Genomic DNA, 14,621 nt, shown 5'->3' with positions numbered 1-14,621 from the left:
CAGTGAGGACGAGGATCGAGGAAGGAAGGGAGGGTGTATAAAACACCAAATGAGAGGCACCCCTGGTGAGTACCTTGCAGATCTCCACTTTGTTCCGGGCCTCGTCCATCTCATCTTTGGATGCTGCCAGGGCGTGATGGTTGGCGGACTTGCTGGCCTGATAGTGTCTGCATCGCAAATTCACAAGAGGGTCAAGTTAAAAGTCACACTAGGAAACGTTCTCGTAAGAACTGAACTTAAAGCACACTTAATAATTGAATGGTCATGCAGCACTGATACACACAGCATGTAGCACAGCTTTCGCTTAGTTATATAGTCAAGTATGCATGCTGTTTGTATGAGTCAAAGGTTCCTCAGTTACCGGGCTTTTGCAGAGTCATAGTCCAACACCAGCTTGGCTAACTGCCTTCTCGTCTTAAGTATGTTGGGAATGTCCACCTGGGGGCAAACGGGAGGGTTAGAGACTGAAAGCGAGTCCAAGGGGCGTCGCAAGAGCTTTTGAAAGTATCAGCCAGGACTGACCTCAGCCAGCTGGTTTAGAGGGTCCAGGATGTCCTTCTGAATCTGCACCTCATGTTGAGACTGATCGTAGGCCAGTTGGTCCTCAGCTTCTCCGCAGAGGTCCATCATTTTACTACACACACACACACACACACACACACACACACACACACACACACACACACACACACACACACACACACACACACACACACACACACACACACACACACACACACACACACACACACACACAATATATATTCATGGTAGTGTAGCCTTTATTACTCATGTTAACATTCCACAGGCTGGTGGGGTCGTACACAGAGGGTGTTGTTAGCATGCACTGGAATGCAGCGCTCCATTCCTGAGCTAGTCCTTCGTCAATCCCTGTTATCATCCTCCCGGCTTCTCCAAGACTACTGACCCTCACCCTGACCAAATTCCAGACACTCCACACCCCGTGACAACTGTGGTAAAATAGCCTGGCCGAATAGTTTGTGGTCAAAGCTCTGTCCACTTGTTCTATGCTAGAGACCTCCCTCTTAGTGTACAGAGAGACTCCGACCAAAGGGTTGGCCCTGCTCCACCCTTACACCGTGCTGTGAGAAACTCAGAAAGGTCAGATGAGACGGGAGACCAGCAGGAAAAGACACGTCAAATGTTTGCTCTTCTTCTGAAGTGGAAGAACGGTCCACTTTTTCCGTTATGCATATTGCCATAAACTATACACAACACCATGACATTACATTCACACTCACAGCATTTATGACCAAATTAGACAAATGGTTTACATCTTTAGCCTACTGTGTCACTAGAATAACAGATACCTCTCCTCCTAAGTACTATAGCAGTAACAGATGAAGAGTTTTATGAATGTGTTCACAGCCCCTGAGTTGATGTTGCCTCTGAGAAATAGAGCATGTTTACTCATTTGGACTCAGGAATGCTGGCCTGACGTCTCTATCAGCGCATGTATCAGTACTAGTGAGGACCACACAGACGTATCAAAGCAAGTTTAACAACGACGCGCAATTTCACAACATACTCAGGGATTTGTGTGGCTTGAAGCTAGAGCTGGGCCCCTCCCAGTGGACTTGACTTACCCAATCAGAGAGTCGTCACCCAGGTGACCGCTCCCATCCTTCATGGCCTGTGCGAGGGCAGTGATGGGAAGCTTTTTCTGCCAGGGAGAGTGGAAAGACATTGTTGGAAAACGTACACCGCATTTCCTCTTAGAGTAGATGACTTTCTGATAATCATGTAATACTATATAGTTTTCCATAAGGGAGAGACACCGTTGTTATCTGCTGCTGTGAAAAACATTGCTTTCTACATTAATATCGGCTCCGTGCCTATTAGTTCACAGTGTGTCTTGTCAGTGGTGATAGACAGGAAGGAAGTGAGAGTGAGCAGCGGCAGAGATCTTATCTTACGTGTCTTTTGTCCACGTCGGCCCCCACCTGACCCTGCAGGCAGGCCAGCATCTTCTTGTGCACGTTGTGCGAGACGGACCGCACGGCCTCCATCCGACGCTCAATCTGTAGTTCAGAGCAAACACACACACACACACATATACACACAGACACAATCAGGTTATGAGGAAATGTTCAATATTACATCCAGTGACACTTGAGTGCTAGAGTGCTTGTTTGGAGATCCATATTGAGGTCAAAAAGTGAGCAATGACAAAGCCTAGCTGTACTGTACTTATGTCTTCCCAAACTTAGTTTTTGAGGATTGTGACCTGGAAACAAGCGAGGGGGAGTGGTTTCAAAGAATTGTGACTGTGGTGACACTGGAGTTGTCACGGAGGTTAGAAAAGTTCGGTCTAGTCTTCTGATCTCTTTTGTAAGAGGCCAAGTGTAAAAGTCATGGAAAACAGGAACCGGTCAGGCAACCACACACAGGAGACATTTACTGAAGCGAAGGACTTTAGGGCCCATCAACTCTTTAGAAAATGTAGTTATGTGTGCTGCTCAGATGCAAATCTCTGTAACGTGCCCCAGGATCCAAACACTTTTAATATAAAATGGATCAGTGCTAATAAAATGCATCCTAAGTCCAGCTTAATTCCAACACAACAGTTCCAGACCGCAATGCGCACGCACAGTGAGTGTGGGTTTGGCTGAGATGGGTCCAGCAAAACACACAGACCACTATGTGCTTTCTTATAGTTAATTCCCTGGCCAACACAGTTAAAAAAGAAAGATTGAGAAAATAAACTGTACTTATGAAAAGGTCAGCTCTTCTCGTGAGTGACTGCAACTGACACCAAAACCAGGCGACACTAAGCCCTACTTTCAGTATGACACTTGGCATGGACTGCTGGCTTCCTGTGTCTGCCACATGTCTGTATGTCTGTCTATCTCTCTCTCTCTCTCTCTCTCTCTCTGTGTGTGTGTGTGTGTGTGTGTGTGTGTGTGTGTGTGTGTGTGTGTGTGTTTTATCTGTCTGTCTGTCTATCTGTTTGTCTGTGTGTGGGTCCATCTGCTTCCTCCTTCCAAAACCTCAGCGGCTGCTCTGTTTCCGACCTGAATCCACAGCCCACCACTGCTGTTTCCTGAGTGCAGGTAGGGCATCAGGCACCGTTTTCTGCACAGCTGCATTCAATCTACCCCCCCCCCCCTCCCCCCCACACACACACTCCCCACATACACCCCTGCCATAAATGTTATCCTTCACCTTGATTCATGTGGACAATTTAAGCTTTTTCCTACAGTATCTGCCGGTGTGTTAGCGGAGGGGAATCCCTATGCCAGGGCCGGGCGGCGGGGCCAAGGAGGCTGCCGTAACGGGAGCAGGGCTGTAGCGGCTCCCTCAGGTGCTGAGCAGAGCGGCGGGGGACCGGCCAGAGCCCCTCAGCTCCTGTCACTCAGCAGGGCCCGTGCACCAAACGGTTTTGATTTGAACATCTTTGTGTGTGTGTGTGTGTGTGTGTGTGTGTGTGTGTGTGTGTGTGTGTGTGTGTGTGTGTGTGTGTGTGTGTGTGTGTGTTGGTGTGTGTTGGTGTGTGTTGGTGTGTGTTGGTGTGTGTTGGTGTGTGTGTGTGTGTGTGTGTGTGTGTGTGTATGTGTATGTGTATGTGTATGTGTATGTGTATGTGTATGTGTATGTGTATGTGTATGTGTATGTGTATGTGTATGTGTGTGGTGTGTGTGTGTGTGTGTGTGTGTGTGTGTGTGTGTGTGCGTGTGTGCGTGTGTGCGTCCGTCCGTGCGTGTGCGTGCATGTGTGCGTAGGCATGAGTATGCACTTGTATGGCCTTTAACAACACCAAACAAATACACGTCTGCTAGAGTTATGGGAAAGTTGCTTCGACGTCCTATTTATTCACAAACTTCTGCTTGTGTCAGCAGCTGCAGAGGAAAGGGCTCGGGGAAATAGGGCAAAAGTTAATTTCAGCTGTGAGTGGACTGAGTACAGTGGGAAACTGCACTCAGCACACGCTTCCCTGTCCCTGTACATCAAATAAGGGGTCCATCAGTCGCCAAACATTCATCCCACTGGATCCAGTGAGCCGTGAGGGGAGCCAAGGAAAAGACTGGGAGGACAGGGAGTCAAATTCTTCATGCGCTCAGAGCAGCTGGATGAGTAGCGAGGCTTCGAGTCCTCACTGTGTGAGCAAGACTAGCGATGGTGTGTCGCGTCCCAATCTGCAGCCTTCAGAGGGTGCATCCTCTGGCCTCGCTGGAGGGCCAGGAAATGTGGGCTCACATGACCACTGACTGACTGACTGACGGACTGACTGAGGGAAGTGCAGTAAACAGGAGCTTGTAAACTCGAGCTCTGTCCTCTACAAAGGCCTCCAAGGCCAGTGTTGCAGGTTATATATGGGGTCTTAACTCCCTTCTCCAGTCGTTGGTTTCCATAGGATCTAAGGCTGTCAAGTGGCTTATATCAGACAGGGGGTATGAGAGGAGCATGGTGTGTATAAGACAAAGACGGTGCCAAAGCACATGACCGAGGCAATGATCAGACTACCGTAAATCTACACTCATCCATCTTAACGTCAATAGCGCAGCAATCTGTGCAATCAATCATTAAGGCTGGGATTCTGCCTCTGAACTGGGGATGTTGTGATGATGACTTTTCCCCCCAAAAGAAAAGAAAATATTTATTTAAGAAAAGCCTGGTAATACAGCTGCTTGGGGGGGAAAAACAGGTTTATGAGAAAGAGAACGATTTGAGTTACTTTTGTTCCTGTTCACTGAACCGTACTCTGCTTCGTGGCAGACAGCAGAAGTCAGAAGCTGCGACTGGAACCACAGAACAAAGCTCAGAGTAAAAAAAAAAAAAGTGCTCTCAGAGGACAGGTAACAAATCAACACAATAAAAAAATGTTTCGAGTCATTCCTGTGCCTCGTGGTGGTGAAACAACTAACGTGCTGAGTGTGGAAAAACTCACTTCCCTTTTTATTTTACAACTGTAGCAAAAAGTAACACGCATATTTACGGACTCAAGAGCTCCTCAGCAAAGTGGCCCGTCTAGTCAGTTTGTTTATGGTGAGCTAAGGTGAAGGCATAGGCCCATGTGGGTACACAGGGTGGAAAACGCCTAGATGACATTCCGTCGGCCATAGGGCTCTTCTGCGTCAGTCCTCTCAGTGAATCTGGACACAAGCGCCAACTTGGACGGCTCTCCCGAGAGATAGGAAACATTCCTGAGCCGAGGACACCAGAGGAAAAAAACAAGGAGTGTAGAAGGGAATCACTTGCGTTGCAAACTACAATAATGTCTGAGCAAAGTCCAACTGACACACACACACACACAAATTGAGGGTGTACAGAACAACCTCAAAGGTGACTGAGAATGAGGGAGGGGTAGAGAGGCTTGTATCAGCCCAGTGAGAAGTATGAAGCACTGATTTGCTGAATGAATAAATGAACAATAACAGAAAAATTTTTTCCCATTCAACATTCACACAGAGACAGACACTGATTTGGATGTGAAGCGATCGTGTTAAGAATAACATGGATTTTCGTTGGCAAATGACAATGATTTTGTATCACTGTTAGTAAGCATATAAAGACAGACCCATAAAGTTATGATTCTACTGTCATTTTTTCAAACATGCATGCCCAAGGGGTGAGTCTATATAAACCTATCCTGCATTTGAACTTCATGGATATGCGTCATCTAATGAAATAGCCTACACACCTGCTAGTGAAGGATTATAAAGTAACACATGAACGTAAATGAATGTTGTTTCACTATGCTTTGAAACTCTGATGATGGGTGTGGCAACAGATCAAAGAGGGTGTTTTTATGGTGCTAAAAGATCAAGTGTGTGGCATTATGTAAGAGATAGAACAACGGGCAAGTCACCTGGAGAAGATCATCACTCAGCACCTCAGTTTTCTCAGCTCTGTAGGGGAGACAAAAACATCAAACATGACTATTGCGGTCTACAAAGTACATTTAGCATGTTTTTCATCCGTTACAGCTACAAGCTAGTTTTACACTGCGACACAAATAGTTGGGCTCTGAGTGTTAGGTGAGAAGAGGGGGCAGGGGGCAGTTTGAATAGATGTGAAACTTGACTCGGGGCTAAAAAGAGCTCATTGATCTGTTGATTTTCAGACCTTTCGCTCCTGTTCATGAGATTTTTTTGTTTGCTCACTGAATTGATCTGCTGCATCCTCTAATGGCTGTAAAGCAAACACTGTCAATTCCTTCCTATCAAAATAAGTTGCCCGATAACAGCACACATCCCGATCCTGTCTAAAGTACTTAAAGCTAACAAAGATGGGGAAAATGTAACATCACAAACTCTAAAACTCACTTCCTGTCTCCTGCATTCCTGGCTGCTTATTATGGCAACAGCTTGGGAAGAGGCCAAGGCGGAGTGGAGTGGGTAGAGAAGGGTGGGGGGGGGACGGGGGATGGGGGGGGGCACTGTTGATAAGTTAGACACATTTATGTCATCGGTCTGGTACTGGAAGTGTGCAGCGGAGCTGAAGCATTTGGGCCCGTTCGGTTTGTCCCTCCTGACCTGCCGTATCTCCGGCTGCACACACTGCATGTTAGCGAGACTGAGCTGGTGGGCTGCCAACAGGTCACAAACCTTTCTCGCTCTGGCACTGTGGCGGCCAGATTATGATTCAGGGGGGTAAAGCCATGGTGAAAACAGGATGTGACAGCGAGGCCAGGCATTTAGAAGAGTGCAGTGGGAACTACCACCGCTACCCTGGGCCATTACAATGGAAGTCCCGAGAAGAACTGTCGTGCCAAGAGCTTATTGTTACAGCAGCACGAGATTAATCTGAGGTCTCCGCACACAGCCTGTGAACATTGCTCACAACAGACATAACACGTGTTGTAGCACAAGAACATACATTACATAAATATATATCAAAATAGCTATAGAGCAAATGTTCAATACGTTGCCAACCCGATCTGATGATCTTCAGGCTTTTCAGTTTCTACACAGTTCATCAGAGAACTCTATCAGAACACTACATGGCTAGAACACCAAAACAAGAGGACCTGAGAGAGTAAGATTATATGTATTGTCAGCCTTTTTCCACGGCTGATAAATGTATTTTAGAGGCAGGTTTGACAGCATACGGTCATGCTCAGGGGAGATTTACACCCACATTTGAGACAAAGGCACATTAAAGGCCCATCAAAGACAAACATATGCTTTTGCTATTGTGCATCGCCTCCCACAAACACACTCCAGCGACCTCAATTCAACACCACCAGGGTATTCTCTTTGTTCCTAAAGCACATCAGACCTAATGTAATAACTACACACAAAGGGCCACGGGGGAGGCAACTATGACTTGAAGTTGGCACATCACAAACGAGCACCAGACACCATACAGATGTGCCATAATCATAACAACCATCTGTCTGACCACAGCCCTGTCTGCCTGTCTGTCTGTCCGTCCCTTGAGGAGTGGAGCAGTGTAGTCCAGGTAATCTGGGGTTATAACAGATGTGAAACAAGCGGAGAGACACCCTAGACAGGGAAAGGGGAAATGTGCCGGCCAGCTACTGAACTCTTCTGCTCTCTGTTCTTCTGTCCTTGTTGATGCCCGGTCAGAAAATGCAGACTCCAAGGGGGAAAAAAGGACATACCTAAGGGTTACATATTGCTGACCAGATCGCAATCCAAGTGTCTGGATTCAATACCAAAAGTATGTTTCTGAGAAATTGGTTGAGAACTTGATGTTTGTATTTAAATGCAAACGGTAGCCCTACCATACACAATCTGTCCCCACATTATAAGCAGTGCACTTAACAAGGATATTCACACACTTACTAAGGATATTCACACAACACAGCAGATAATCATTTTCAACGTTTCACTTTTAATTTCACATTCAGTAACTAAGCACGCATGATAACGATCAGTTTGCTGACAGGGTTGTTGGTTGGGACCTCTGATGGACCTGGCTAGAATAGTCGCAGCCCAGCCAAACACATGTGGATAATGAAGTGAGTCACTGAGCGGCAGGCTTCAGGCAGAGCACCAGTCATGCCAGCACCGAACACTGTGCTGCTGCTATGCGGGATGTGAGACCAGCAGACAATCCATGAAAACCACTCTATGAAAAACAGTCCACACTGGCTGCAAGCCGGACAAAACATTACGCTTGCACACACACACACACATGCATTGCTGCTGCTGCGGCACCAAAATCAACTCACAGACACAGACACAGACACAGATCCACAAAGACACTTAGATGCATGCACACTCACACACACACACACACACACACACACACACAAACAAACAAACAAGTACACACACACACGCACACAGTCCATACATATGCAAGCACAACAGAGGCCTTATGGAATAACTGAATGATTGGAGAGCTAGCATATGGTCCCACTCACAGCCCATGAAGCTGGCCTGGCCTGCAGAGAAGCTGCATGAGCCCCTACTCAGAGCCAGTAATGGGGGCCATTTATCCTTCAGCACTCACTCTCTGCAGGGCGAGCTGAGCAGTGAGTAACTCCACCGCAGGGGTGACTGGGAGAGAGTTCCCCATTAGAGCTAATATCAGAGCAGTCCTGGGTGCTGAGTCAGCACTAGTCCACACACCAACAACACATCCCATCAGGAGGGATCTCCTGTGTTTAAACGGCGCCTACGCATTGGGATCAATTAGCCATGCCACAAAAAAAAAGGAAGAGTTCGGCTGGGAATTATTAGTAGACTCAAAACCATCTATTTACACAGATTTTAGTGTAAACTGCTGTCGTCAGTTCAGACTAGAGAACTGGGGTCTGTGCAAGGGAAAAAAAGTAGCTTTGTAAAAAAAGGAAAAGTGGATGGCGGGGAAATCCTTTAAAACATCCTGCACATAAAGTCAGAGAGTCAGCTCTGGAATGTTTAGATTGCCCATGAATATTGCATTAGTATTGAGCCGAGGAGAGTTAATAGGGCATTAGACGGGGTCTGGCCCACTGAAATGTCACAAATATTAAATCAACAGTCAGGGCTCCCAGAAAGAAGAGTGGAGTTCAAGACCTGGAGTTCACCATAAAGGCATCAAGTTACAGTTGCCATGGTAATGTGATGTCCTCTTATATCAGGCCTTTTTACCAGGAAAGGTGGTAACAAAATATAGGCAATAACTGCTTTAAAGGCAAGGCCCACTACTTCTGACAAAAACTTGATCGATCCTTGTTGTGCAGGCTTAAAGGGTCGGGACCTGGGTCATGTGACTTCCACCACCCTCTACCTGGGAAATGTGCACACCTGTGTGTGTGTGTGTGTGTGTGTGTGTGTGTGTGTGTGTGTGTGTGTGTGTGTGTGTGTGTGTGTGTGTGTGTGTGGTTTGCCCTGGGGAGGACTACATTGAACCAAGAATGTAGCCAGTATTTAATATCGGCTAATTCTTTTTACAGGAGTGCCTCAATTATTATTATTCTTTCCATGAAAACATTGCTGATATCTGAGCCCAACAGAGTCAAATTACATCTTTCCCCTCCATGATCCTGAAGTACTGAGTTGATTGGCTGAAATGTACTGAGACAGGAACACAAAGACAATACAGACAGAGTACATCTAGATGAATCTAGATCTAGATCTAGATCTGAATATAACAAAAAGTGGATTGGCTTGCAATCACAGGCTTCACCTCACAGGCTTCAACTCATGCAAGCCAACCTCACAGCCAACAGACCTACATGCTGCTCAGCTCTGAGAATGTTTTTAGCTGTCTCTTTCAAACACATTTCACAGCATAGACAGGTTTCTGCCATTTCGGTGAGAAGGAGCTAAAAGGAGCTAAAAACACACTGGTTACCCTGCTGAAACAAACTTGTCACCGATTACACTATTGGTCGAAGTTACATCAAACCACTGCCATGCTAGAGACAGCACACTTATGTGTTGTGTCAAACCCAGTGCAGTGCATCAGCTGTGTGTGAAAGTTACAAAGACGCAAACAGTTGGTGAATGACCACAATCGCATCTATTCTGAACTTCTGTGTAACAAAACATGCTACTTTGGTAACTTTTACAATAACCAAACATCTTAAATGTGGCACATGCTGCTCATCATGTCTACAGCATAGTCATATCTGAACGGGTCAAACTCAATCTATCGTTAAATCTCACCTATTTCATTCCACACAAATAGGATTAGTCATATACAGTACTATTTCTATACAGTATTTTCAGCTTGTGGAATTAGTGCTTTGGTAGTTTGGGCTTTATGTTACATTGCTTGGCTGGTCGCATGTTTTGTAAATACACCTCTTGGGGGCTTGTTGTAGTGTTTAGCTACGTAGGCTAGATTTACTAATCAAACTGCACCCACACATCATTATTATGATTTTACACAGAGGCCTGAGAGCTACTAGTGGAGTCCGCTTGAGGCCAATAAAGTGTGTGTGGTATGTCCACAGACTGCCAGTGACCTCCTGTCCACTACACCCACTCCACAGTTAGCCAGAGGTCCCAGGTCCAAGTTATACGCCAGGCGGGTTAACGAGATGTAACACACCAACCAAAATACTGAGAGCACTCCAGAGGAACGGCCATAAACCCCGGGTCTCCTGGCAGGGGCTTCTTAGACATTCTTACCACCTCCACTCCAAGACAAACCACGTTCATGGTACACTAAGCCTCAACGACAACGAGAAAAAAAAAAAGCTGTCAGCTGACTTATGAAACATGGCAAAAGTATAGACCCAGATCGCCACCTTTTCAACCCCACAGCGAGCCTCACTTATGTCTGAAGTCAACTCCACTCATACTCTCTGTTTTGGTGTACTGTATTAGAGGTGTAATGAGTATTCCAGGCCGTCTCTGCTGAGAGCCCGTCATATATTCGTGGAGGGAGACATTTTACTAGCCCACTGCCGAAATCACCATGCTGCCAACTCAAATATAGTGCACTCCCACGTCTGCACTGGAGTCCATTCAGCTGCAGTAGCATACGACAACACATTAAAAAGTGACACTGTGTGTACACGAAAGCTTCATTGGACAACATCTTTCCTCTCAGCGTTAGCCGCTTCATCCATGTGTCAATGTGAGCTTGTCACTTTCTGTTGCACCTTCCACTTCCGAGGGCCAGATACAACCACAGCTTTATTTGAGCTCTAGAGCGCATCTCTTGAAATACATAGATGTATAATATATGTATAAATATGCTGTCCCAGAGCACTGCAACACACCCATATCTTTTACAATAACAGTAATTCCAGATTATATTGACATCAGGAATTAATGTCCAAGTCATCATAAATAGTGAATTGTGTTGTGTGTGTCTCTGTGATGTGTTCGTCGACATATGCTTGTGATTCTGTTCCTTTCATATTCCTAAGTATCCTTTACCCTTTCAGTATGTCGTTAGAGACACAAGGGGGGATATAATGTTGCAGTGCGTCATCCACTGCATCACTAGTTATCTGTTCGGGTTCCCAGGTTTCCGCCATTTAGTCTGATTCAGTGTGTGAGCCGCACAGTATGGGCCAAACAACCAATACCATCTCCCACTGAGTGACAACTTTCTCTAGTTTCAGATGGTGAATAATTATCTGAAACCATTGTCAATAAAACTTAATTTTGTACAGACTGAATCTTCACTTAGGCCTATCTGTGGTACTAAAAAGATGACACATGTGAAGAGAACATGTCTGTACATGTAGTTTTCCGTTAGAGTAACACGACTAATGACAAAACAAACCAGTTGTGCCAGTAGTGAAATTTGGAAAACGTTCAATATCGAATACATTTCAATATAGAAGATTGCCATCACTGTTGTTGTTGCAACATTTCCACCAGATCCAGTTTCTCTCACACACGTTCATAAACTGACTGGGCTTTACTTCATTAATATGAATTCTTATGACAGAATCCATGGTCTGGCAAAAATGGGCTACATGATTAGAGTCTATAATAACAGTCTCAACTTAATCAGCTTCTCTTGGTAATTTCAAAGCAAAACCAAAATTTCAACATAGGCTACCAACAAGACCATGGCAGCTATCAATCATCTAATATAAACCTATTTCACCAAATTGCTTCAAAGAAGACAGTGTCACAGTGAGACACTATATAGCTAAAATCATGTGGTGGAAAGGTTTGCTTTACTCCTGTAATGTCATGACTAAACAGTATTAATGAATCTCCATCATACAACTCTGGCACATAGGCTAAACAGTTGCAATGAGGTAGTAGGCTATTAAACACCCTTGGACACATGTCTAATTATGCACAACCCTCACCTCGACATAGCCTAGAAAGCACACGCACTGGCCTTCTGTGGCTAATGCTTCAAAGTGTCAAAAGTTGATGTCACGCTCACCACTAGGCCTACACCACCGTTGAACTTGCTACTATAGTAACGGCCCCTCCTATCAATGGGCAAAGGGAATATTACTTGGACACAGACAGTGTAATGGAAGGCACGGAAAAGTGTCACAAGGGTGGTCCCGCAAAGAAACAAACTGCTGATACAGCGTTGCAATTATGCCATTGAGATTTGTCTTAAGCATCGAGAAACAGAAACACTCAAGACCTTTCGTGTCTAAATTTCTCAGCTCAGCAGCTGCAGTTCACCTCCATTCATCATAAAACTATACAAAATATATACATATATAGGCCTATAATTCAAATGTGTTCGTCAAACAAACCTGGTTAAGGCTACGAGTTATGAAGAAGCACATGAGTAATCTAGGTTTTCAAACATTGATCATGTAGCCTACGAAACTATCACAAAAAAATGGTGTGGTGTAATGATTAATTTACTTGCCTTCCAACTGTTTGGTTGGCGAGCTGTTTCATTCGATTAAATTGCTTCTTCATTTTCACGCCTTATTATGCTGTCGCCCAGAAGTTTGAAGAGTTGTCAGGCCTCCCCGTTATATCCTTCCATAAACTTGGTTCTGAGAAGGCTTGGTTGCTGCCATAGTATTCACTGCTGCGCGCTGCTGAGCAAAGGGCTGAATAGTCCGCAGAAATAATATTGGAGTCAACACCCGCAAAGTTTCATTTGCGGGTAGCTGAAAAAATAACTCGGCGTCCACAAGCCCTTTTTCTGTTACACTCGCCACATTTCTTCGTGGCTCACAGAGTCAGCGAGCACTCGAAAAGCCATAGGGCTGGGAAGGAGGAAGTCGTGTTCACTTCCCTACATGTAGCAATTGCAAACTAGCCAGTGACATATGATACTCTACAATGCAAAGCCATTGATTCACTTACACGGAATTGGTAATGTGTCAAACTGTCAAATCACAGTTCTCTTACGATTTATATGAATATGATTTTTAACAAACTTCCACACCATTCAGTTTACAATTGAATTAGCTTATTTTCAGTTTGGTAGGTTGGACGTAACCCAGAATATCAAATTATTGTAGGGACAATATATTGTCAATATGTAAGTCAACAGTAGGCAACAAAGTATAGCTAACCGACAACTTTACTGAATTAAAATGACCCCATAAATAAACATTTGTGATAAAGGTAAGCTCCCTCCGCCCTGGCGCATCTGGGCCTATGTCTGTATCCTACTGCAGCCTGGTGGCCACGATTGTTATTAGTAGAAATTAAAGCGCAGCCCCTCCCCCTTTTCTGGTGAAAACTTCATCTTGCGCACAAGCAAAAAGTCTTGAAAAAGTCCTGAAGTCATAGACTAATCTTTAACGAGGCAATGCATGCAAGGTTCTTTTTTTCCTTTTACAGACAGATGTGTCATGCATTTCTGCTAGAATTAGAGTGGCCCATCATGGGGATCAGTGAGTGGAGCCAGAGAGGGTTAAAGCAGAGTAGTAATGAAGGAGCTCACAGGTCACCCTGTGGTAATTGTTAGATGGAGACTTTGTTTCATAGACAAGAGTAACTCAGCTTTGGGCAACCACACATCATATTTGCACATTCAATGTAGGAGAAGAATAGCCGACAAGGTTACCACACTCTCTACACCATAATCTATTGTTAAATCTATGGTAATTTTTCCGTACACAAGCTTGTATGAAGTCATCCTGCCTTTGTCATTTTCTTTCATGCCTCCTTTCACAGTTTCCATTGTGATGTGAGCAGTTTTGAAAGAGAAGTATTGTTCACTTCACCTGACACCCCTACCCATTTGCACATTAGTGTGTTGTCATTCTCACTTTACCTGGGCCTCCACCTATAGTTAGACTGCAGCCATTGTTACAGCTTTTCAACTCGCTGTTCTTTTATCATGACCTCCAGAGATCAGTCACTAATCCTACTTGCTGACACTCTAAAAAGCAGGTCATGGACAGGACAGGTCACTGGTCGTCATGTGAGAGTTTTAATTCTCAAAGTGTGTGGTGGTGAGTAATTATTGTGATGCGATTGAGCTGAGCTACAGTTGTTTGTGGGACAGTGTGGTGTCTCCCTCTACTGGTTAGCAGAGTGCAGTGCATTGGAGTGTGGTTTGATTCAAGGACAATTAACCGAACCGTGACTTCAACACCGAAAGTATGTACCGAAAGGTGATTTGTGTATACCGTTACACCCCTGGTCTTCACCTGAATGAAAGTACTGACTTTTGTTCAGCAGTTAGAATCTGTCCAACTCTTCAGAGATACATACCATGGTGTCGCCAATTGGCTCTTCAGGCTACACGACTTTGTATTTCTTATTGTGTCAATAAATGTTAAGATCAGACAT

At 45.0% G+C, this 14,621-nt stretch overlaps 1 protein-coding gene across 3 annotated transcripts in view; it reads right to left on the bottom strand.

Annotated features, from left to right (window-relative positions):
- arhgap17b (Rho GTPase activating protein 17b) overlaps positions 1–13,379 on the bottom strand; it is a 30,840-nt gene extending 17,461 nt beyond the window's left edge. Inside the window, exons 1-7 of one of the 3 annotated variants that reach the window (XM_062532142.1) lie at positions 12,733–13,379; positions 5,831–5,870; positions 1,938–2,042; positions 1,608–1,684; positions 523–634; positions 362–438; positions 74–167 (exon numbers count right to left, since the gene is read on the bottom strand). In XM_062532142.1, coding sequence (XP_062388126.1) covers positions 74–167; positions 362–438; positions 523–634; positions 1,608–1,684; positions 1,938–2,042; positions 5,831–5,870; positions 12,733–12,785 — 558 coding nt within the window. In that variant the 5' untranslated portion in view covers positions 12,786–13,379. The remainder of the gene's footprint in view (positions 1–73; positions 168–361; positions 439–522; positions 635–1,607; positions 1,685–1,937; positions 2,043–5,830; positions 5,871–12,732) is intronic. The other 2 variants (XM_062532144.1, XM_062532145.1) reach the window with 2 other exon arrangements.
- Between the last annotated feature and the right edge of the window lie 1,242 nt (positions 13,380–14,621).

This window comes from Sardina pilchardus, chromosome 3 (genome assembly GCF_963854185.1).
Source record: "Sardina pilchardus chromosome 3, fSarPil1.1, whole genome shotgun sequence".
In the NCBI taxonomy this organism is placed as follows: Eukaryota; Metazoa; Chordata; class Actinopteri; order Clupeiformes; family Clupeidae; genus Sardina; species Sardina pilchardus.
This window is presented reverse-complemented; position numbering and strand designations above follow the sequence as displayed.